Genomic DNA, 23,931 nt, shown 5'->3' on the forward strand with positions numbered 1-23,931 from the left:
CGGTACAGACTTATGTGAGCATTTGCCTACCCAATTCCCCAGCCAGGTCATCATTAGTGTGTGACAGGATTGCTTCCCTTAGAAAATGTTGTAGATACGTCAGCCGTAAGCAGTTGAGCTAAGGAAGTACTTCTTTAGCTCCATCGCTCAACACGCTCCCTTGTAACACAGAGATGCCAATGGAGACAAGCAATTGTGTAATAAAATGCATTATCTCCTGTTACAGGTGTAATAATAAAAGTATATATTTTCATTAAAAAAAGTGGCAACTTTAAGACTAATTTAAGCTCTCTTGTAATTATATGTCTTTGCTAATATGAAGAGAAAGTGAATAATATAAGAAATTAAAATGTATACTGACATTGTGCTGTTTTAAAGTAATTTTACAGGAAATTAATATTGTAATGTCAGTTGCATAATGTCTTAGTATCAACAATGATCAATGTGAGTTTATATAGTCCAAAAAGTTATGACGTCTTGGAAAGCTATTTAATTTATTTCTGTGACAGCTTTCTACATCTTAGAAGGACTGAAAGGCGTCACAGAAAAAATAGAATAGCATTTCAAGACATCATAATTATTTGGACTTTTTTTAGTATACAAAATACTTTTATTATTACTATGTGTATATATATATATATATATATACATTTATATGCTAGTAATGTAGTATTAGTTAAAAAACTTGTGTCTAATCCATTTGTCCTTTTTGAACAATAAAATATGTTGAAACTAAACAGCCAAATTAATTTGCAATTTAAGACCTGCAAAAATGTGCAGATCTACTTCTTATATGAGTTATTGCACTTAATTGTTGATTTTTGACTATTTTTTTCAGTTTTTGGCATTTATCTGATTTTGAAACTTATAATTTATTACATACATGTAGGTTGAAATTGTAAACATATGAGTCAGTGGTACTATTTATACAAGTTATATTTATTTACTTGAAGAAGTAAAAAAAATTATACACATATATAAGTAAATAAATAATGATTGAATAATCTCCCCTTAATTTTCTTAAAAATTTATTTGTAAAAGTAAATTTATCTTACAATCCCACAAAGGTCCTCAAGTTTTGAGATGTAAAATCATGCCTTTAATGATTTTTCCCAGGTTTGCTCAATTTTTTAATTAGAGTTCAATGTTTCATCTCATTAATTCAACAAAGAAACTGATTAGCAAAGATCTTTAAGTATTTTACTCCTTGGGGGCTTGTAAATGAGCAGTGTTCTGAAGATAACAGACAAATGGGATTTTCATTGTCCATGAAATAACACTTAAATGATCAGTAAAGACATCTGCAAAGGGCAGATAATTTGAAATTCTATTAGAGCAAAGAAATCATAAGAATTCAATAAAAGAATATTAAGATGGAATGACTTTTTTACCATTTTACTTCTACAAGTAAAATAACTCGGCCAATATTTTTTTTTACCTATTCAAGTAAATAAAATTCTCTTGTATAAGTATCCTACAAATTTACTTATATAAGTATATTAATATTACTTCTTCAAGTAATTAAAAATAACTTGTACAAGTAATAAGTACCCCTGACTGCATGTAAAGTATACAAGAGCAAAATTATAAGTGTTGATACTAGTCATCTAGTTATGCCCCTCAAGCATGTGAAATAATTATAATTATTTTAGACTGCTTTCAGTTGCATAGCCAGGGATGTAATGAAGTGGATGCTGAACTGTGGGCGAGCAGATCGAGGCCAAAAATTTTTGGGACTATTTTATGCAGAAACTGATTTTTTTTTCTGACATTTTCCCTGTATGCATGTGTACTCCCCTAGAATCCGACACTGGTCTAGATTTTGTTTTATTTCATAATACCCACCAAATGAATAATTCTAAAAGAATTATTTTGTTTTCTTGAAATTATCATCATCATGATCATTCAATTCAGAAATATTTGATGTAAAAGTATCACACCCTAGCTATCTTATATTTAACATCTCAAAAACGGACCAATTACAGCGGCACTTATAAATTATATGAACTATATGGAACTTCGAAATATATGAACTGAAATGACCCCCCTTTCCCAAAATATTAGCCTCCCCATGAGGTTTTTGATTACTTGTCTTAACGCAGGGGACATGGAAATACTGGGTGCCCGTCCGTCCTGTCTTGTTAGCGCTGTCATGTGTACAGTTCTTGTCAGATTTTTGTGAAACTTTTATCATCAGCAATGTCTTTAACACTTGTGAAAATAATTCCTGATCAAATATTTTTAACCAATTATGGCCAAATATAAATTATAATCATGATAATTGAAATCACATTTTATTTGCTCTGAAGCTTTTATTTCTCTTGAGATATTAATATAAAAAAGAAAAAAAAAGTGATTTTTATAGTTATTGCCCTTGTAACTGGATAAATAAAAAAGGGCAATGCGGGGACATTGGAACTCTGTTCTTTTGTTGAAAATAAAATTGATATTTGTACCTAGATGGAAAAGGGATTTATAAGCCCACGAATTATCACACTCCATTATAAATACAAGTGGAGTTTTTATTATGTCGTCTTTCATGTCAAGGAAACAATATTAGGATATGATGGTCTTATAGTTGTGAACTAGTTACGTTGCTAAGTCCGCTTGGCTCAATTTTAGACCAACCATTTCCACAGGTCTGCGTATCTTCATCAAGATGCACTTGCGGTAGCCAACGATGTTTTACGACGCAGACTTTTGAGAAAAAGTCCAGAGCACTTTTTTTGGCGATTTATCCATTTTGTTTACTTATAAATGAACTAAATGATCATAAGGGAAAGACCACACATACTGCTTCTGAAATGATTGGACACTATTCTCATATCCTCATTTTGTTACATTCGGATACCTCTATGTGTACATGCAATTATATTTTTATTTATTTTTTATTATTTGTATTTGTCAAAATGATATGTGGATGCCTGAGCATCTGAGCATACATGCAAGCTACGCCACTTCTTTTAGTTTTAGTGTTACTGTGTATATGACCAATGAATGACTCCTTATAAGAGACTGAGTTATTGCCCTTTAATAAGGATTTTTAGACTTGATTTTCAAGTTTTTTCCTTTTGCATTATAAATGCACACAATAATTTCTGAATTTACAATATGTGATCACAGATTGCACAGTTGTGACAGTGATTTATAATAGTATATGAATTTTAAAGTTATAATTTGTTCTCACTTGGTTGTTTTGATAATTTTCTTTCTTTCTATTTTAGGTGTATATCCCGCTGTACAATCAAGCTATCGTAGCAGCCGTAGACATAAAACCTATCAAGCCTTACAAGTAAATAAAGGGTATAATAGACAATTTCCAAGATATTTCTCTCCAGGTAATATGAAATAAAGTATACCGGTATATGAGGAGGGATAGGACCTTTATTGGGACTCCGGGATCAGGTGTTTTTAAGCTCGGGATTTCGGGATTGACCCTTACGGGATCCGGGAATTCTTTTTCTCGGATTTCGGGACCTCGGGATTTCGTATTTTAAAGCCTGGGATTTCGAGATTTCGTGTTTTTAAGCCAGGGAGTTTGGGATCAGGACCCCTCCTATCCCCCCTCATATACTCCAGGGTTCTAAGACAGACATATATCCTAAGTGTTCTAGCTAGGAGTAAGGACATAGATTGATTGTTTGGTGTTTAATGCCACTTTCAGGATTATTGGGCTATTTCTGATTGGTGTTTAATGCCACTTTCTTGGTTATTGGGCTATTTTGTGGTGCAGGTCAGTTTTTATTGGTAGAGGAAACTTGAGGGTCTAGTTAGAACCACCAACCTTCATTAGAAAAACTGACAATCCTACTCAATTAAGATTGGAGTCATAACACACCTGCCATATATGTGTGAGGTTTGTACTTGTCACCTTAGTGTTGACTGGATTACTGATACAGTATTTGGACTACTTAAACCAATCAGCCCCGGAGGCCCCTCATAGACAAAAAATGATCAGTTTTAAGACAAAGGGCACATTTATAGCACAGTGTCTTGTCTGCCAAGGGTCAACTTGATTATGTTAAAAATTTAAATAATTAAATAAAATTGTACATCATAACCATCAATTTCAAACAATTTACCTATTTGTGTACATGTATGATCACTGTCTATTAATGAGGGTGGTAAAGGGTTATTTTTGTGCAACATGTTTTGCCATTTTTATTTCACATGCAGCCATGAAAAGGTTTGTTATTTGCCGTGTTTGGTAAAAAAAACAACGTGCAAGAAATTTTTGATTGTTTGTTCATCGTGAAATGGCAATTTTATTTCGCATTCTTCCGTGCAGAAACCCCCCTTTACACCCCTCATTAACTTTGAGGACTACTTGCTGCCTCTGTGGTCTGGTAGTAGTTTGTTCGCTATGAGTTTTTGAGGTCATGGGTTCGAACCATGGCTGGGTCATACCAAAGAGTCTTTACAATTAGTATGTTCGTTTCTCTACTCAGCACACAGAATGTTCTGTTATTCAGATTGTAGATATTAATCATGTTAATCATGATTATTTATAATGTTAATCATAAATATAGGAAGATGTGGTATGAGTGCCAATGAGACAACTCTCCATCCAAGTCACAATTTATAAAAATTATGATCATTATTTAATTAATAAACTTGAGAATGGAAATGGTGAATGTGTCAAAGAGACAATTACTCGACCACATAGCAGAAAACAGCCACAGCCCACCAATGGTTCTTTAATTAAGACTACCAAAAAATGCATTGGTTAAATTCTGTTTTATTCTAAATTGCAGAAAATTCCAAGACTACAACAGGTATGTAATTCTTTTACACAAACATAATTAACGGTTAAGTGTATGAAAAATTAAAAGTGAAAAGTGAAATGTTATAGATATAATTGGTTTACACAATTTAGCTAACTTTTCTGAGCTGCAATTGCCCAAAACAATATCATATGTATTTGACCTATAATAAAACATTGAAAACATTTTTGGTTCCATGTTCTTTGAACTATGAAAATTATTGAATGAATGAATGAATCTTTATTTCCTTCATGTGAATAAAGATTTTGCAAACAAAAGCATTTAGAGACAAATTCTTATTAAACAATATCATACATTTTTATTATGCCACCACCATAAAATACCATAGCGGAGGGAACATTAAGTTTTAACCTTGAAATTCTGTCCGTGTACATCCTAAAGTTGGTTTCCATTTTCTTACTTTAGTTTGCCTCAACCAAATGTTTTGATACTAAACACAATGCTTTAATATTACCACAAAATACAGATCAAATTTGAATTTTGGTGGTGTCACTTTATAAGCTGTTTCAGAGTTATATAAAAAAGAAGATGTGGTATGATTGCTTGAATGAGAAAACTCTCCACAAGAGACCAAAATGACACAGAAATTAACAACTTTACGGCCTTCAACATAGGTATTGGTTATGCTAGGTTTACATATATATGGAAAAATTGCAGATTTTAATTTCCATTCTCTTAACTTAAGTTTGCCTCAACCAAAGGCTATGAAACTTATACACAAGACTTATTAAAACTCAAGTAAAAAATTTGGTAGCATCACTTTTACTGTTCTTCAGTTATGTCCCTTTATAACATAATATGATATGCAAGCAGGGGCATCATCTGTTACCCATGGTCACATTCCCTATTTTTTTTTACATTAATTAAGATACACAATACATGGTCATCATGGTCATGACAGTTAATATTATTTATACAGAAATGAAATGAAAATAAAAGTCAATATAAAAATACGGAGATATGTATGGTATGGTTGTCAATGAGACAACTATCAACTAAAGTTCAAATGAAGTTGATGGAAGCAATTACGGGCAACTGTATGGCCTTCAGCAATGAGCAAACCAAGAGGCAGATTTAGGGGCCCCCCTTTTTGTGGAAAAATGCGGTTGCCTTTGTAGGTAATCACTGAGGCATGACTTGAGTGGTCTGAGGCAGTAAGTGGGTCCCCACTTATGAACATTTCGAGATCTACCACTGTAATTAACCCATACCCTATAGCATCTTTGGAAGGCACTTACATGAAAAATATGAAACAATTCAATCATTGTCAATTGAGAAAACTATAAGAGGGGGGATAGGACCTTTATCGGGACTTCGGGATCAGGTGTTTTTAAGCTCGGGATTTCGGGATTGACCCTTTCGGGATCTGGGAATTCTTTTTTCGAATTTCGGTATTTAACTTTAATTAAATTCGGGACCTCAGGATTACGGGATCGGGACCCCGCCTACCCCCCTCCCCCCTATATAAGAATTGGCCAATTTCAATGTCTCAATTCAAAAGCAAAATTAAAACTGTTTTCAAGTAATAATATTAGATCATGTAACGTTTATACATTTTGCTGTAGTGTAATACATCTTTTCAGACCAAATTATAGCATTGAGTTTGATGTACCCAAACAGTAACAGTATACATGGTTTAGCGTGTTATAACATTTCGCAGGGTGTAAATTTTCACTTATATTTGCAAATAGAATAAAATCACCAATTAAAACGGCACATGCAAAAGTTTTGAATCCACCAACATCATAAATAATCACCAGATTACCTTCTTTATTTATTTTTTATTTATAATTTTTATTTCTTTATCTTTTCAATAGAAAATGTAAAATATTTCCAATTAAGATTTATTTATAAAAATGACATTGTATTTATCTTATATGTATTATATTGTATGTATGTCATGTATATGTTGTAATTGTTGGAAATAAAAAAATCAATAGTAAAAAATAAAATAAAATAACTACCAAAATATTTCGTATACCTTATTCAATGAAAATCCAAAAAATTTTACAAATGTGAAAATAACCCCCTATACGGTTATTGTATCGATCATTATCATTTTTACATAAATGACCAAGTATGCTCAATACATTTACTTAATATACATATACTTAATATTGTGAAGGTCCTAGCAGATACGGCAATGGTTATAGTGGTTCTGGAACGTATGTTAAATCTAGGACTTATAGGAAATCTAGGAATTATAGGAAATCTAGGAACTACGGCAGATCTAGGAACTATAGGAAATCTAGGAATTATAGAAAATATGGGACCTATAGGAAATTTGGAAATTATGTGAAATCTGGAAATTATGTAAATTCTGGAAGTTATGTAAATTCTGGAAGTCATGTGAAGTCTGAAAGTATCCTGCAGTCTAGTGGGGTTAGCAATAGTGGAGGTAACATTAATCAATATTGTCTTACTGTTAGCCTGGAAAATTTGCCAACTGCTCTATTTTTTGGTTGCTTATTTCACAATGACCTAAATTGCACTCCAATATACCACAAACCATAACATTCATGACATTAGTTTGAGGGAAATAATGCTGTTTTTATTTAAAAGAAATTAATTGGTTATACCCCTACAAAATACATTCAAAAATACAAGGGGATAGATACTGCAAAATCAAGAGTAAGAATACATCTCATCACATGGCATCTGTCCTGCGTTGTCTGTCGTCCTCCATCGTCTGTTGTCGTTGTCCATTGTTGTCTGTGGTCGTTAACTTTTACAAAAATCTTCTCTGAAATTACTGGGCAAAATGTAACCAAACTTTGCCAAAATCATCACTAGGCAATCTAGTTCAAAAATTGTGTCTGATGACCCTGCCCACCAACCAAGATGGCAAACATGACTAAAAATAGAACATAGGGTAAATGCTGATTTTGGCTTATAATAAATATCTCTGAAACTTAGTGAAAGCATTCAGAGCAAATCTGACATGGAGGTTAAATTGTTTATCAGGTCAAGATCTATCTGCACTGAAATTTTCATACAAATTGGACAGCCTGTTGTTAGGTTACTGCCCCTGAATTGGTAATTTTAGGGAAAAATTGCAGTTTTTAGCTCACTTGGCCCAAAGGGAAATAATGCTGTTTTTATTTAAAAGAAATTAATTGGTTATACCCCTACCCCAAAGGGCCAAGTCAGCTTTTCTCATCACTTGGCGTCCGTTGACGCCCATTGTCGTCGTTAACTTTTACAAAAATCTTCTCCTCTGAAACTACTGGGCCAAATTTTACCAAACTTTGCCACAATCATCATTGGGGTATCTAGTTAAAAAAAAGTGTCCGGTGACCCGGCCAACCAACCAAGATGGCCACCATGGCTAAAAATAGAACATAGGGGGAATATGTAGATTCTAACTTATAACTCTGAAACCAAAGCATTTAGAGCAAATCTGAAAGAGGTAAAATTGTTAAGCAAGTCAAGATCTATCTACCCTGAAATTTTCAGATGAATCAGACAACTGGTTGTTGGGTTGCTGCCCCTGAATAGCTATAGGTAATTTTAAGGAAATTTTGCCTTTTTTGGTTATTATGTTGAATATTATTATACATAGAGATAAACTGTAAACAGCAATAATGTTCAGCAATGTAAGATCTACTAATAAGTCAAATGACCAAAATGGTCAGTTGACCCCTTAAGGAGTTATTGCCCTTTACAGTCATTTTTTACCAATTTTTCGTAAATCTTTTACAAAAATCTTATCCTCTGAAACAACTGGGCCAATTTTAACCAAACTTAGCCACAATCATATTTTTGGCATCTAGTTTAAAAAATGTCTGCGGTAACTCAGCCAACTAACCAAGATGGCCACCATGGCTAAAAATAGAACATAGGGGGAAAATGTAGATTTTGGCTTATAACTCTGAAACCAAAGCATTTAGAGCAAATCTGTCTGGGGTTATATTGTTAATCAAGTCAATATCTATCTGCCCTGAAATTTTCAGATGAATTTGATAACTGGTTGTTGTGTTGCTGCCCCAAATTGGTAATTTTTAAAGAATTTTTGCATTTTTTGGTTATTATCTTGAATACTATTATAGATATAGATAAACTGTAAACAGCAATAATGTTCAGCAAAGTAATATCTACAAATAAGTCAACATGACCAAAATGGTCAGTTGACCCCTTAAGGATCCAGAGTTATTGCCCTTTATAGTCAAGTTTGAACAATTTTCATTAATTTGGTAAATTTTTGAAAAATTTTACAAAATATTCTCCTCTGTAACTAAAAGGCCAAGTTTATTATAGACAGAGAAAATTGTTAGTAGCAAGAATATTCAGTAAAGTAAGATCTACGAACACATCACCATCACCAAAACACAATTTTGTCATTCCTTTGTTTAATATGCACATAGACCAAGGTGAGCGCTAGTTGGTTGTTATCTTGAATATTATTACAGATAGAGATAAAGTTTAAACAGCAACAATTTTCATCAAAGTAAGATCTACAAATAAATCAATATGACCAACATGGTCAATTTACTCCTTAAAGAGTTATTGTCCTTTATAGTTAATTTTTAACAAATTTTCGAAAATTTTTGTAATCTTTTACAAAAGTCTTACCCTCTTAAACAACTAAGACAAATTTAACCAAACTTATCCCCAATCAGCATTTAAGGGTATTAAGTTTTAAAAATGTGTACAATGACCCTGACTTACAACCAACATGGCAGACATGGCTAAAAATAGAACATATCGGTAAAATGCAGTTATTGGCTTTATTAATATCTCTGAAACAAAAGCAAAAGTATATGAAGGTTGCATTTATTTATGCATCAATTATAGATAAAAATATCAGGTGAGCGACACAAGCTCCTTGGGAGCCTCTAATTGTTGTCTAATTCTATTTAACAGTGATCCCAGCAGTGTCTACACCAGCAACACACCAGTTTACTTACGGAACCACTGCTACACTTTCCTGTATGGTACTTGCCAGCCCTGTGGCAACATCAGTTTCCTGGTCCAAATACAATAGTCAGAATCAGTTAGTGGCTATCGATATGTCTACCAATAACAACCTGAAATATCAAGGATCAACTGTAGGAAACCCATCGTTGACCATATTGAACACGGTTTCTGGTGACGCAGGAAGATATGTATGCTCTGCTACGAATGCTGTAGGTACTGGTAGTTCTGGCACTACAACATTAGATATCACTGGAGGTTAGTTAACTATATAATAAATAAACTCATCATATATATATATATACCATGCTTAAAATGTTGATCTTCAGACTAAAAAAGACGAGATACAATATAACCTGCCTAATCTTTCACCTGATTATTCCAACATCCTGCTTTAACCGACACATTTTAATGGTCTCAAAATATGCCTATATCTTCTCAGAAAAAAACTTGAGTTTTCCGACACCTTGTTTAATCCCACATTTTTTTTCTGGCCCCCCAGTGTGTTGGATTACACAGGTTACACTGTATTGCTTAAAATTTTGAACTCCAGATGGCCTTTTTGTCTAAAAAGACTCATCAGTGATGCTCAAAACAATACAGGCCAAAATAGAACGAATTAAGTTCTGAAATGTTTGCCAAATACAGCTAAGATTATCTATTCCTGGCATAGAAAATCCTTAGCATGATTTTGGTTTACTATATTTCTGGTTTACCTGTTTGAATTGATTAAAAATTTGAAGGAATTAAAATGAAAAAGACAGGCAGTACTGGTTTTAGCAAGGAAGGAAATTATACCCTTAATTATTTATATATTCATCAAAGAAAAATGTAACATATAAGTTCAAAAACTGTTAAAAAAGACATACTTGAAAACACAATGCGTTAACCAAAAACATCATTAATTTGATTGATTTTTGGTGTTTTAACATGTTTAACACCACTTTTAAGCACCATATTTAGGCTTTTTTGTGGTGGTTATTTTTTATTGGTAAACATGGTAGAGGAAGCCGGAGTGCCTGGAGAAAACCACAGACCTTTGATACGAAAACTGATAATTCTAGTCAATTAAGATTGGAGTCGAGTGCACCCACACAAGCGGTGTTCGAACTCACAACCTCAGTGTTGACTGGCTAGTGATTACAGTAGTAACTACATGGCCACTGCGGCCCCCAAAAAACATATGTACAGTATGAGGTGTGATGGTAATGAGACTAGAAAGATAATTCTTGTGATATGGAAATGGGCAATCATTGTTCAGAAGATCAACAAGGTCAATAAAGATGCAATTCTGCGAGCTTTCTGTTTTAATTCATTATAGAATTTGTAAAACAAATTGAAAAACTGTTAAAAGACTTTTAATGTTGTCACAGATTTTATAATGATTTAAACATTCAATATAATTTACTGCTAATCCAATCTTTGATTTTTTTATGCCACATTTATGTGCATTACAATGTATGTTTTCTGGTCTGTGCCTCCCTTCGTCTGTCTGGTTTTCTGTCCGTTCTTATTTCCATCCATTTGTTTGTTTTTTCAGGTTTAAAGTTTTTGGTCAAGGCATTTTTTGTTAGGATATATTCAAAACTTAAACATGTCTTAAGTAATAAGAATAAGAATAAGAATAAGAATACTTTATTAATCCAATTATGGACCCTTGCGGGTTTTAAATTTCATACAATGATTACAATGATTTGTTATAACAATGAAATAATAAAATGAAATACATGACAATAGAACTCTGAACAGTTATTGCATGCACATGGAATTGAAAGTAATATGGGAGACAATCAATCAATTTCTGTAAGGCTTATTCCCCTTTAAACAGATATGGTGTTTTGAGTTGCATACAAATGATATGCAGCCCCAACTGATTAGATATAAGGGTATTTTTCTCCCATGTACACACAGCAACCAATTACTAGATATTTATGTATATAATTATATTTTTTGACAATTGCAGGAATATGATAAGCACCTTAGAGTTTTACTGCAGTTTGTTTATAAGCATTTACATAATAATAGAAGAAATATGCATACACATAGAGAAATGTGCACTTAAATTAAATTTTTGAATTTAAAATATATATATATAGATAAACTAAAAGAGATTTAGCCATTAACAGAATTTGTGGATCTCAATTGAAAACTCTGGATAAGAAAAATGCATAACTTTTTCAGTATATGTTGATCTTCAGTGGTCATTAACCATAAAAATTTTGATTTGCAGTCCAAGTTATTGAAATTTTGACATTGTTCATGAGCTTGTGCAAACAGTGATTCTCTACATTGATTATACAATGGACAGTTAATTAAAAAATGAAACTCATCTTCAATATCATTATGAGAACAAAAATTACAAGTCCTCTGTGACCTTTCTATAGGTTTGTTCTTATGTCGCTCTTTTTCTACTCTTAATTGGTGAGCACTTATGCGAAATTTACATAAAATTTGTCTTGATTGAAAACTTTGAATATCAAGATATTTTTCCATTTGGAAATTACTTTTATGAGAAAAATATGTATCTAGCTTTCCATTAACATTATCTTTATCATTGAACCATGCTTTTAAAAATAATGTCTTTAACTTTTTCATAATAAGTTGTTTTAATCTATTAATTGAATAATCAATACAATATGTTTCTTTCAATTCAAGCTTTTGTAAAATAAATTTAACAGAGGAATACCATGTTATAGTGTTATTTTCATGCATATCTTTGTTACATAAAAACGCTTCTTTCAATAAATTTGAGTTACAATGATGTAATCTATGCAGATAGCTTATCATAGATATAACAATATTAAAATATATAGGAAATCTACCTAATTCTGATTGTACAGCAACATTTGTACTTTTATTATTTAAGCCTAGAATATGCTTACAGAACTTTAAGTTCATTTTATCAGCAACATTATTCTGGTATATTTTTTCAAGCACATTTGTAGCATCTTTTTTACAGGAAGCAGAGTTGGTTTTAAACATTCCCCATATCTCTGAGCCATACAATTACGTTCAGTGGAATCGGATGGTACCACTTTGTGACGTTAAACCCTGATAATACTATACCCTGAAATTAACTCTAGGAATTAATGCATGGTTTTTATTAGGCTTGGTTACCTGGAGACCATCTTATATTAGCACTTGAACCTGAGGCAGCATCTATATATTGTCAATATTTAGAGGTCAAAAGACTAAAATCATTATAGAGTTTTTACCCCAATTTCACAGTCCACTGAGTGAGTGGGGCATCCGTGTACTATGGATACATTCTAAATGTTACTCTTTCAATTGTGCACATTCCATTGGGATTCATAACATGATTTTTTTGTCAATTTCAGCTCTCCCAAAGGTAACCATACCACAGCCTGCATATTCTATTAGCATTGGTAACCAGATCACTTTGGGATGTGCAGTTTCCGCTACACCAAAAGAAACTGCTGTCTTTTGGACCAGACAATATCCCAACGCTGGTGAAACAACCATATCAAAGGTCAATTCTGCCAAATATCTAGGCCAGACAGTCAGTTCACCATCTTTGATTATCCTGAATACTGATTTTAATGATATAGCTAAATACCGGTGCTACGCTATAAATGCAGTCGGTACTAGTTCCAGTCAACCCACCAGTCTCAATGTCTTAGGAAGTAAGCATTATATTCATGTGATCTACATTTTATGGTATTTTTTATTATGCCTCATTTATGGGCATTATGTTTTCTGGTCTGTTTGTCTATTCGTCCATCCGGATGTCTGTCTGTCCCACTTCAGGATAAAGTTTTTGGTCAAGATAGTTTTTGATGCAGTTGAAGTCCAATCAACTTGAAACTTAGTATACATGTTCCCTATGATATAATTTTTCTAATTTCAATGACAAATTAGAGTTTTAATCCCATTTTCACAATCAACTGAACATAGAAAATGATAGTGCGATGGGGGTATCCGTGTACTATGGACACATTCTTGTTTTTAATTATAAATTTATTGTGATTGCTTGGATTACATATACGTAACAGCAATAAAGTCAAATAATAGTTTCAAAATGAGCCTTATTGGAAATGTTGCAAGTTTAAGCTACATAGTGTGAAACGATTGGAGAGTCTATTGAACTGAAAAAAAATGCTTTCATTTTAAGCAACCTAAGAACAGTGCCCATGAACTAACTTATTCTTTCTGATCAATTAGTAAAGCACAAAGAAAAATTCTGACAAATCAATGCAGTTCTAGACTTATTTATTCCAAACTTTAAAAAATTAAATTAGTTGGATAAAAAGTTCAGTGGTCATCATGAACCTTTTGGTACAAATCCAAATAAGTAATTAAGGCAGTTTGGTGCTGCAAGCTAAGTTGTCGATGAAATTCTAGACTTTATTACATAACCTTAATTTGTAATACTCTTCTTGATGGTACATGTATACAGATATTACAAAACAATAATGTAAGAGATTTATCTCAACATTTGGATTTGAATTTGTAATTATTTGTACAAATAGTAATAATTTACATTAGAAATCTCCTGTTCATATGAAGTGCTTTAACATATTTTTTGCTGTTTTTGATGTTAATCATGTTAATTGTCAAAAAATTGTAGCAATGAAACAAAAAGCTTGAAGATTTTTCTCAAATTATTTAGTTTTAATCTTATTTTTTTTTCTTTTTTTTTCTCAGGTATTCCAGAAGTTGTAATTCCACTTAATCAGTATTCCGTAGACTATGGTAGTTCGACAACTATACCATGTACCGTCACTGCCAATCCAACTCATACCAGTGTTCAGTGGAAAATAATTGTAAATGGACAGGAACAAAATGTTGATATGCAAAATGATAAATATTCCGGTGGAACTGTAAATTCACCATCTCTAGTTATTGCAAATGCTCAACATGGAGATGAAACATTTTACATTTGTACTGCATCCAACAGTGTTGGAGAAGGGAGGAGTAATCAGACCTTTTTGGATGTTGGAGGCAAGATTATTTCTGTTAACTGTAAATTCAGAAATTATTGTGCGCATTTATTATTGCGATTTTGTCATTTTAGACTTAAATGCGATTTTTATTTTTACGATTTTGAGAAAAATCCTGTTAAATTCATATAAAACATTTCAAAATGTGAGTTTAAATTATTGCGTTTACAACTCTGTCGCATTTTTCGCAATAATAAAAACCTCACATTAATTTCTGAATTTACAGTGTTTAATTTGTGGAGAGCAGGCTTAACTCATTTTCATGATTACTGTAAATTTTTGAAACTACTACACATTTAGAAATTATTGCAAGGTTTTACTATTTTGAAAAATGCTACTGGGTCACATTTTAATGATTAAAGAACTCACATTTGAATATCTTATACATGTACGTATATCTGTATGTCATGTATGTTGATTTTCCTGAAATAGCAATATCATTCATTATTGCTTTTTTAGTCCATTCTTCCAAAATTGCAATAATGAATGCATACAAAATTTTCTAAATGTACATTTTAATACAGTTATTTCGTGGAGTGTTCAAAATTTAAGTCAGCTAAAATCATGAATATTGAAAATGTGTCCAATATGTCCATATTAATCCTATTTTGTACATATTTGTCATGATTATCATGATTATCATGATTATCATGACTAAGATATGATGCTGTGGAGATGTGGTTATTGAGTCTTTCACTGTTTTTATTTTTATATATTTTTCAGAAAAAGTTTGTAAGTTATACTGTTCCAATGGAGGTAACCTAAATGCAGCAGGACAGTGTGATTGTGTAGGGGGCTGGACAGGGACAAATTGTGATGGTAAGAATACTCAGCAGTTAAGAAAGAGATAGGAGAAAGATATATCAGAGGGATATTCAAACTTATAAATAAAAAAATAAACTAACAATTCGCCGTTTCAGAATCTAATGCATCCTGGGTAATATTTTTAAAAGTGTACACCAAAACGTCCTGATTGGTTAAAAATGTCATAAACAATGGAAATTTAACCAATGACGTAACGTTACTTTCATTTTGGGGTACGAACAATGAAATTACCCATGATGCTTTAGATTCCGAAACGGCCAATTAATGCCATATGGTTTAGAAAAAAAGAAAGACCAATAGACAAACAATAGTGCACAAACACAACATAGAAAACATAAGTCTAACCAACACAAACCTCACTTAAAAACTCTGGGTGGTCTCAGGTACTCCGGAAGGGTGAAAAGATCTTGCTTCGCATGTGGCATCCATCATGTTACTGACATGTTAGTACATCAACATGATGTAATCATTAATTGTAATCATTTTATAATCATTTGTACCAAAACCTAACTTGTGATTATTCTGCCTTTAATGGGCTTTTTAATTGACAATAAAATATATTTGATTTGCTTTGAGTACAACCTTGGTAATAAGTCTAATTTGGTAAGTCACATTCCTGAAAAGGGGAAGATGAACATCATAATCAAGTGTGAACTTTCTACTCATTTTTCAGTTTCCCCATGTCAAAGTCATAACTGTGGAGGTGAAGTGTGCAGTGTTACAGATGCTGGACAAGTCTCTTGTGGATGCTGTAATGGTAATTTGTTTTCTACATTTATTGGCTTTTAGATAGGTTTAGATTGACACAAATTGAGCAAGAGTTACTTCCCTTATATCACCATGTTGGAGAGCTTAGTGCCCAAATTCTTTCACAAGTCAATCAAATTCAACTTGTTATACTGACTGCTAGACTTTAGAACCATTTTCTGAACAATTTTTGTACGACCAAAAAAAATAATTTTGCAATGTTTAATGCTATTATGTCGTTGACTGCGTCTGCATTGTCTGCCGAAGACGCATTTAGTGTCTGAACAATAACTTTAGTTTAAGTGAATGGATCTCTATAATATTTTAACTGAACGTTCAATACCACTTAAGGAAGCTTGGGATTGATTTTAAGGGTTTAGGAATTAGGGGCCAAAAAAGGGGCCCAAAAAGATTTTTTGTAGTTTACAGATAATAACTTGTTATTAAGTGTATGAATCTCTCTGAAATTATTCCATAAGTTTCCATACCACAAAGGGATGGTTGAGATCAACTTTTTTTTGGGGGAAAGGGGGGGGGGGGGGGTTATGGCTCAAACAATTTAGAAGTTAGGGGCAAAAAAGGGGGACAAACTAGTTTTTTTCTGGTTAATGGACAATTAAGACAATTTAAAAGCATTGTAAGGGAGGTAATTCATATACATTTAAAATTCACAACAGCATAGTGAATTGCACAAAAGCAAAAAATATAAATTCAAATCATATAACCAATTCTAAGTTCTTTGACTACAGTTATTCTGTGTCGGAAACCTATTATGTGTCAAATATTTAATTACAATCCAAATTCAGACCTGTATCAAGCACCAATATTGTGACCATTGTTGTCCCAACTGTTTAGGGTTGAACCTCTTCAGTCGTATCCAGCTGTACTCAGCGAAGCACTTTATAATTTCTAGCTGCCTGCTCTCATTTCTATAACCTAGTTGGGATATCTTGTCAGAATTGTGTGTAACTCATGTTTAAAATTAAATTTGGTTAGTTATATATAATAATGACCTCCAAATCTATGGTCAAGGGAGTTAATTCAAACTCAAATTATATCATTTGAAAACTATCTATTGCAGTAGCTCATGTATGTATGGAAATGCAACTTTTAGATATCATTATTGTAAAACTGGTTCAACAATTCTAAAGATGACTGTGTGCAAGGGAACAAAAAACTAGAAAAGAGAACATAATTGATTTATGTTGCGATTCAATGTATATAATATTAAGTAATGTATTGGAAATGTAGAAGTTTTTGTCTTGTAATTTTAATTGCCTATTTTATTGGGAAGCAGTTTTCCCATAGGAAGGACAGTTTCAGTCATAATGCAGACATTCAAAATTATTTCAAAATTATTTCAAAAAAAAAAGAAAAAAAAAAAAAAGGAAACATTAGTTTATTTATTTCTAAAGTAATTAGAAAAGACAAGACATAATTGATTAATGTTGCAATTCAATGTATATTCTGTAAACTCAGAAATTATTGCGAGGTTTTTATTATTCTGAAAATTGCGACTGAGTAATAAACGCAATAATTTAAACTTGCATTTTGAAATATTTTATATGAATTAAACAGAATTTTTCTCAAAATCGTAAAAAATAAAATCGTATTTAAGTCTTAAACGACAAAATCACAATAAAATATGCACGCAATAATTTCTGAATTTACAGTATATATAATTAAAATCTCCAAAACTGGCCAAGGGAGTTAACTCAAACTCAAACTACATAATTTGAAAACTATAATCTATTGCAGTGCTCATGTATGTATCGAAGTGCAACTTTTAGATTATCATTTTTATAAAACTGGTTCAACAATTCTTTAAGGGGACTTTAAATGACTGTGGACAAGGAAACATTAGTTTATTGATTTATAAAGTAACTAGAAAAGACAAGACATAATTGATTAATGTTGTGATTCAATGTATATATTAAGTAATTTATTGGAAATGTAGAAGTTGTTGGCTTGAAATTTTAATTGTCTATTTTATTGGGAAGCATTTTTCCCATAGGAAGCAGGCCCGTAGCCAGGAATTTCCAAGGGGGGTTATTTGGACCCACGAACTCGACTTTAACAGTCACAATTCGAACAGAACGTTGACTTTAACAGTGCTTATTTGTTTTCAAGGGGGGTTTGCCCGTACCCCTCGAACCCCCCTGGCTACGGGTATGGGAAGGACCGTTAGTTTCAGTCATAATGCAGACATTCAAAATTATTACAAAATACACAGAATTTCACTCAGTTGCATGATCTTTTTTTTGTAGCATGAGAGTCTTGAAGAGTCATCATTGAATAGGCAGTGATGTTAAGGTTGTTCGTCACATGAAAAGATACAAAATTGCAGTGTTTTCAAATTAAGTGTCCAGAAAATAAATAGTTGTCTCCAATCATGGTATAGTCGGTGTGTATAAAGACAATAGATGTAGATTTTGAAAAAAAAAATACAAATCTATTTTTAGACCAAGGGAAAAGGTCATGTGACCACCCGAAAAAGAAAGTAAAATACTGACAAATAAATCGTAGTAGAACAAGGGCATGCGGATGTTTAAATTTAAAGTTTAAGACACCTTTTGGTAGCCTTAGATCTAAAGTTCATTAAAAAATCATGGCAAAGTGTTGTTTTTAAAGATAATGCATATAAAACCAACTTCAAAGTCAAATCATTTCACATTTCGTGCTTTTTCGGAGTTTCGGACACATTTTTATCACTACTTATTATATCTGTATTCTTTGCCATATGTTAGCGAAGTGTAATTTCAAATTCTCTTTCTGGGAAACCAAAAAATATCGACCTTAGTGGCCAGTATGCCCTTGTTCTACTCGTTTTTATAACCGACTCTTCAGAATTTCAGTTAAATCGTCGATATTAAAACGCTCCTTTGACTTTCAATGTTCCAAACGAGTTACTCCCCTTTGTTAACAGAGAACACTGATTTTCCTTCTAATAATCAAAATTAAGCTTTTTTTTCTGTCCGTATGATATGTTTTCATTTTTTTATAAACACTCTCACCTTACAGTTACTTTGTATTTGTTTGTGTTTTCAGTATGGTTGGATAAATAATATAGTTGGAAAAAAGGGGGAGGGTCCGGAGAACAACATATTTCATCAGCGAATTTTGAAATCTTTGTTTTCATATCTTGCACTGTAATAAAGGCACTGCTAATTTATGAAATTTACTGTATGCAGTTGCAGTCATTCTTTCATTGATATGCAAATATAAAAATAAGACGATTTGGTCAAATTTCCATTGGCATTGACCATTCATGTTGAGAACTACATGTATCCAGATAAGATATTCAAATATTGTGGATATAAGCAATTATAATGATAGGTCATTGTACAACACTCATTAATGCAGTGCATTCTATAAAGATAAATTAGAGTCTAGGAATGCTTGAGGGGCCTTCATTTCATACAAACTGTATTTTTTAATGTCTAGATAACCTTTTCTGTTATTTACTGTTTTGCCTGATAATCACCACAACAGACAGACACTAATTAGCACTATATTCCCTTTTTATTTTTGTGCAGTGAGTATATAATTGGTCATAATTATCCCTTTCAGACTCTGATACATGAATCATAAATTCTGGTGTACTTGTTGCATTGTTATTCTTATAATGTCATGTTCTCCCTAGATCATAAAAGAATGACCCATTGATTTGCAATAAGCTATATATTGAAATGGTCTGCTTTAGGTATATTAATGAGCAAATACATTAACAAGTAGCCAATGCTTGTTTAGGCTTGTGACTTGGCCACTAAATATTTTTAATTGCAAATATCCATAATGCTTATACTTATCTTTCATATTTTTCACAAGTTGGGCCCTATATTAATAATATTAGTTTTTCCCCTTGCTTTATACCCCTGTTATAATATTCAGCTGGAGAGGTTTTTGCATAGTCATATATATGTAATTGAATATCATGCTCAAATGAGAACCATTTTGATATATAGGTATAAGTTCAAAATCAGCATTATAGGAGTAATAGTGGTTCTACTCAGAATTGGTCTATCTTGTATAAAGAATTGGAAATATTGTCTAACATAAGAACACTTTCATTTTTATTGCTAAAAGTAAAGAAAATTACATTCAAGTTTTGAATAAAATACATTTTGTAGTATTACTAATGTCATAGACAAAGAATGTCACCTGTCAAGCTGTTGATAAACATTTCCAATAAAACAGTGTAATATCCTAAAAGGAATAATGTATACTTCCTACCTCCTTAATAATGAATGATTTCCTACACATTTATTTTAATCACTGAATCCTTGTAGTACATGAATATCACATTGAATTTTCCTTTTTTATTCACATTGATTTATCACTGTTTATTCTCATAGCAATTTTGAAGTAAAAATAACACATGATTTGTGAATATTTTGGAATCAATCCTACCTTTTTTGGGTTTATCCAGTTGACATCATAAAAGCTATGTTTAACTTCTAGTGTAAATATATAGGTCACTTTATCACAGTTTGGATATATTCATTTGATCTGAAATATAATAATAATAAAAATTAACAAATCATTGATCATTATGCATTTAACTCACTGTAAACAAGTCAACCACCATAATTAAACACAAAATTTCACACAAGTCATGTACATTGTAGATGTTTCAAATAGTTATATATTGGAATATTTTAACTAAATATCTAAATTCCCATCCCTAGATTTTCCATCATCTATCATGGAAAACTGCATGGAATTCCATGGAATATTTTTCCATGGAATTCCATGGAGTATTGGAACCTGTTTTCCATGGAAATCCATGGAAAATAAAAAGAGAAAAAACCCTACTGAAAATTTAATTGGGATTTCCAGTGGAAGTTCCAGTGGAAAACCACTGCAATTTCCACTGGATTCACATTGGGAAATTTGGTCGGGATTTTCTTTGGACTTTCTTAGGATTTCATTGGGATACCAATGGATTTCCACTAGAATCTCGGTGTAAAACCACAGCAGATTTCATTGGGATACCAATGGATTTCCACTGGAATCTCGGTGTAAAACCACAGCAGATTCCACTGTTTACAATGGATTTCCACTGGAATCTCGGTGTAAAACCACAGCAGATTCCACTGTAAAAGCAGATTCCACTGTTTACAGTGGAATCTGCTGTGGTTTTACACCGAGATTCCAGTGGAAATCCATTGGTATCCCAATGAAATCCTAAGAAAGTCTAAAGAAAATCCCGACCAAATTTTATTGAAGTTCATGAACAAAAACACGCTTGTCCATTTGTAGTTCATGTCCTGTTCATGAATTTTTTATGAATGATTCATGAATTTGTCCATGAACCATACCAGTTCATGAATCATTCATGAACACATGAACTACTGTGTTCATGAACTGTTCATCAGTAATTTAATTCATGAACATTGTCTGTCCACTTGAAGTTCATGAACTGTTCATCTAAAGTTCATGAAATTATTAAAAAGGATTTTCTTGAATTTCCATTTTTTATTTTTGTGTTATTATCATAAGTAAACTTCTCTTCCTGTCTATAATTAAAATTGCTGTATCAGGACTTCCAACTAGAAATGCTAAATAACATCTTGGTGAAGTTGTTCTGCTTGAAATTCTTCACAGTTGAACAGATCTTTTAATCAATAAATGCATCTGAGTTTCCCCCTGCAAAATCAAAAATCACGCCACAAAGAATCAAAAGTCCTTGATATTTGTTTTAAATAAACACTCAAGATTAAACAGTTTCTAACAGGTATAATCACTGTGGTATAATACAATGTAATAATTTAATTTGATAAATGTTGTTTTTATTAAAATATCAATACAATGAATAGAGTATAAAGATTAATAACACGAATATTAATTCAGCCTTTTCATGACATTTCAAATAATGTACCCCCTCCCTTTTCCCCCTTTTAATTTACCCACACACAATCATAAGAATGGCTGAAGCATGAATTATGTTAACCTTGAAATAAAATATATTGTACAAATCTATCAGTTATTCCTGAATGGAAATCATTAAACCACCATTAAACCAACACTGTAAAATGTAAAGGCTACTTTCTGGTGTTTCATATTTATTATAATTATCAATAATTATTATAATGCTTCAACAAATAGTTATTCAGCAAAAAAAAAATAATCAAAATATATATAATTTACTTATCTGATAACAAATCTGCTTTATTTGACAGCTATTTTACTTCACATCAACCATCTTCATTTGTATTATTAGCGTCAAAAACACCATTTTGCTGACGTAATTATGACGTTTTTTCTATTCCCAGTCACTTGTAATCATTTGTCTGCATTGCAATCTTTTGTCAAAGTCATTGAAGCGTTTTACAATAGGTAAACGTATTTCATTAATGATGACAATTATTGACACCGGTCTGCAATGTTTGGGAATGAATGAATTGTCATTAATCTGTGCTTTTTTCCAAGTTCCTCTATGTGCCGTATGATGGTTAAGAAAGGCACATGTTTGAACTCGGAGAGACAATCAGAAATTACATCTTTAGAAGAAAGAAATTAAGTTTACCATTATCATTATTGTAAAAACGAAACTTGAGAAACATCTCCAGCTCAAAGTAAGTTACAAAACTTCAAAGTTAGTCCCAAATTTTGTATGACTCTCAAAATGTAACACTCTTCTGGCGTAGTATGAAAAAAAGAAAAAGGATCTGAGCTAATTTCTGTTGTTAAATGAAAAGGAAATATTTTTTCATGGACATAATTTTGCTTTATTACTTAAGATTACCCTACATTTGTAAACACATCGTGTATCACATGTATTGAAGTAACAGGGGTGTGGAAATAATTGTTGTGAGCACTTGTCCCCGGGCAAGTGAAACCTAAAATTTTACTTGTCCAGAAAATAATTTACTTGCCCAATAAATATTGAAGTATTTCTTGTTAGCTAGCCTAATATATGATTCTTACTTAGCACTGTTGTGCATCACAAACAGACCAAATGCATTTGTTTTTATGTGTAAAAAATAGGAAAGTAGGAAATGGGTTAACATCAATAAGACAGAAACCTAACAGCAAACCAACCAATGAAATTACATGTAAAGGAAAATTTTGCAGCAGTTTTTTGATAAAAAATTGTAGCCAGTAGGTAGTTTGTTACTACCAGGAACATTTGAATTTATAACCAGAATGATTTTTTTTTAGTTGCAATTATTTTGTGGAAATTCCACTAGAAAAATAAAATTATGATCATGCAGAAATTTACTTGTTCTTCCAGTGGAATTTCATTGTTTCGGAATTTCATTGGAATTCTGTTGAGATTCCAGAAGATGCATATTTTTTTACAGTGGAATTCCATTGTAATTCATGATTCCAATGAATGCCAGTGGAATTCCAATGGCACCAGTGGAATTCCACTGAATTCCTCTGAAATCTCAATGGAATCCCAATTAAATTTTCAGTAGGGAAGGAATTAATAATATTTCCATCTGAAACATTTTCCATGGAATTCCATGGAAAATATTTTCCATGAAGTTTTTCCATGGAATTCCATGGAAATATATTACATAGAATTTCTTTATCCATGGAATTCCATGGAAATATTTCTATCATTTCCTTTTGAAATGAATTGCTCAAATTAACCTTTTGACAATATACCCTGTTTAACAATATCTGTAATAATGAAGATAAAAAAAACTAGGTGCCATGCTTTTTTCGGTTTGGTAAGGTCTTTTGAGTCT

General features: G+C 32.0%; 1 protein-coding gene across 8 annotated transcripts in view; it reads left to right on the forward strand.

The window, feature by feature from the left end:
- Nucleotides 1–23,931, forward strand: part of LOC139498509 (neurogenic locus notch homolog protein 1-like) — a 111,248-nt gene that overhangs the window by 8,341 nt on the left and 78,976 nt on the right. For 7 of the 8 annotated variants that reach the window (XM_071286925.1, XM_071286930.1, XM_071286933.1 and 4 more), the window contains exons 2-9: nt 3,225–3,338; nt 4,755–4,775; nt 6,910–7,182; nt 9,648–9,956; nt 13,037–13,342; nt 14,364–14,660; nt 15,383–15,478; nt 16,158–16,241. In XM_071286925.1, coding sequence (XP_071143026.1) covers nt 3,225–3,338; nt 4,755–4,775; nt 6,910–7,182; nt 9,648–9,956; nt 13,037–13,342; nt 14,364–14,660; nt 15,383–15,478; nt 16,158–16,241 — 1,500 coding nt within the window. The remainder of the gene's footprint in view (nt 1–3,224; nt 3,339–4,754; nt 4,776–6,909; nt 7,183–9,647; nt 9,957–13,036; nt 13,343–14,363; nt 14,661–15,382; nt 15,479–16,157; nt 16,242–23,931) is intronic. The other variant, XM_071286926.1, reaches the window with a different exon arrangement.

This window comes from Mytilus edulis, chromosome 12, assembly GCF_963676685.1.
Source record: "Mytilus edulis chromosome 12, xbMytEdul2.2, whole genome shotgun sequence".
Taxonomy (NCBI): Eukaryota; Metazoa; Mollusca; class Bivalvia; order Mytilida; family Mytilidae; genus Mytilus; species Mytilus edulis.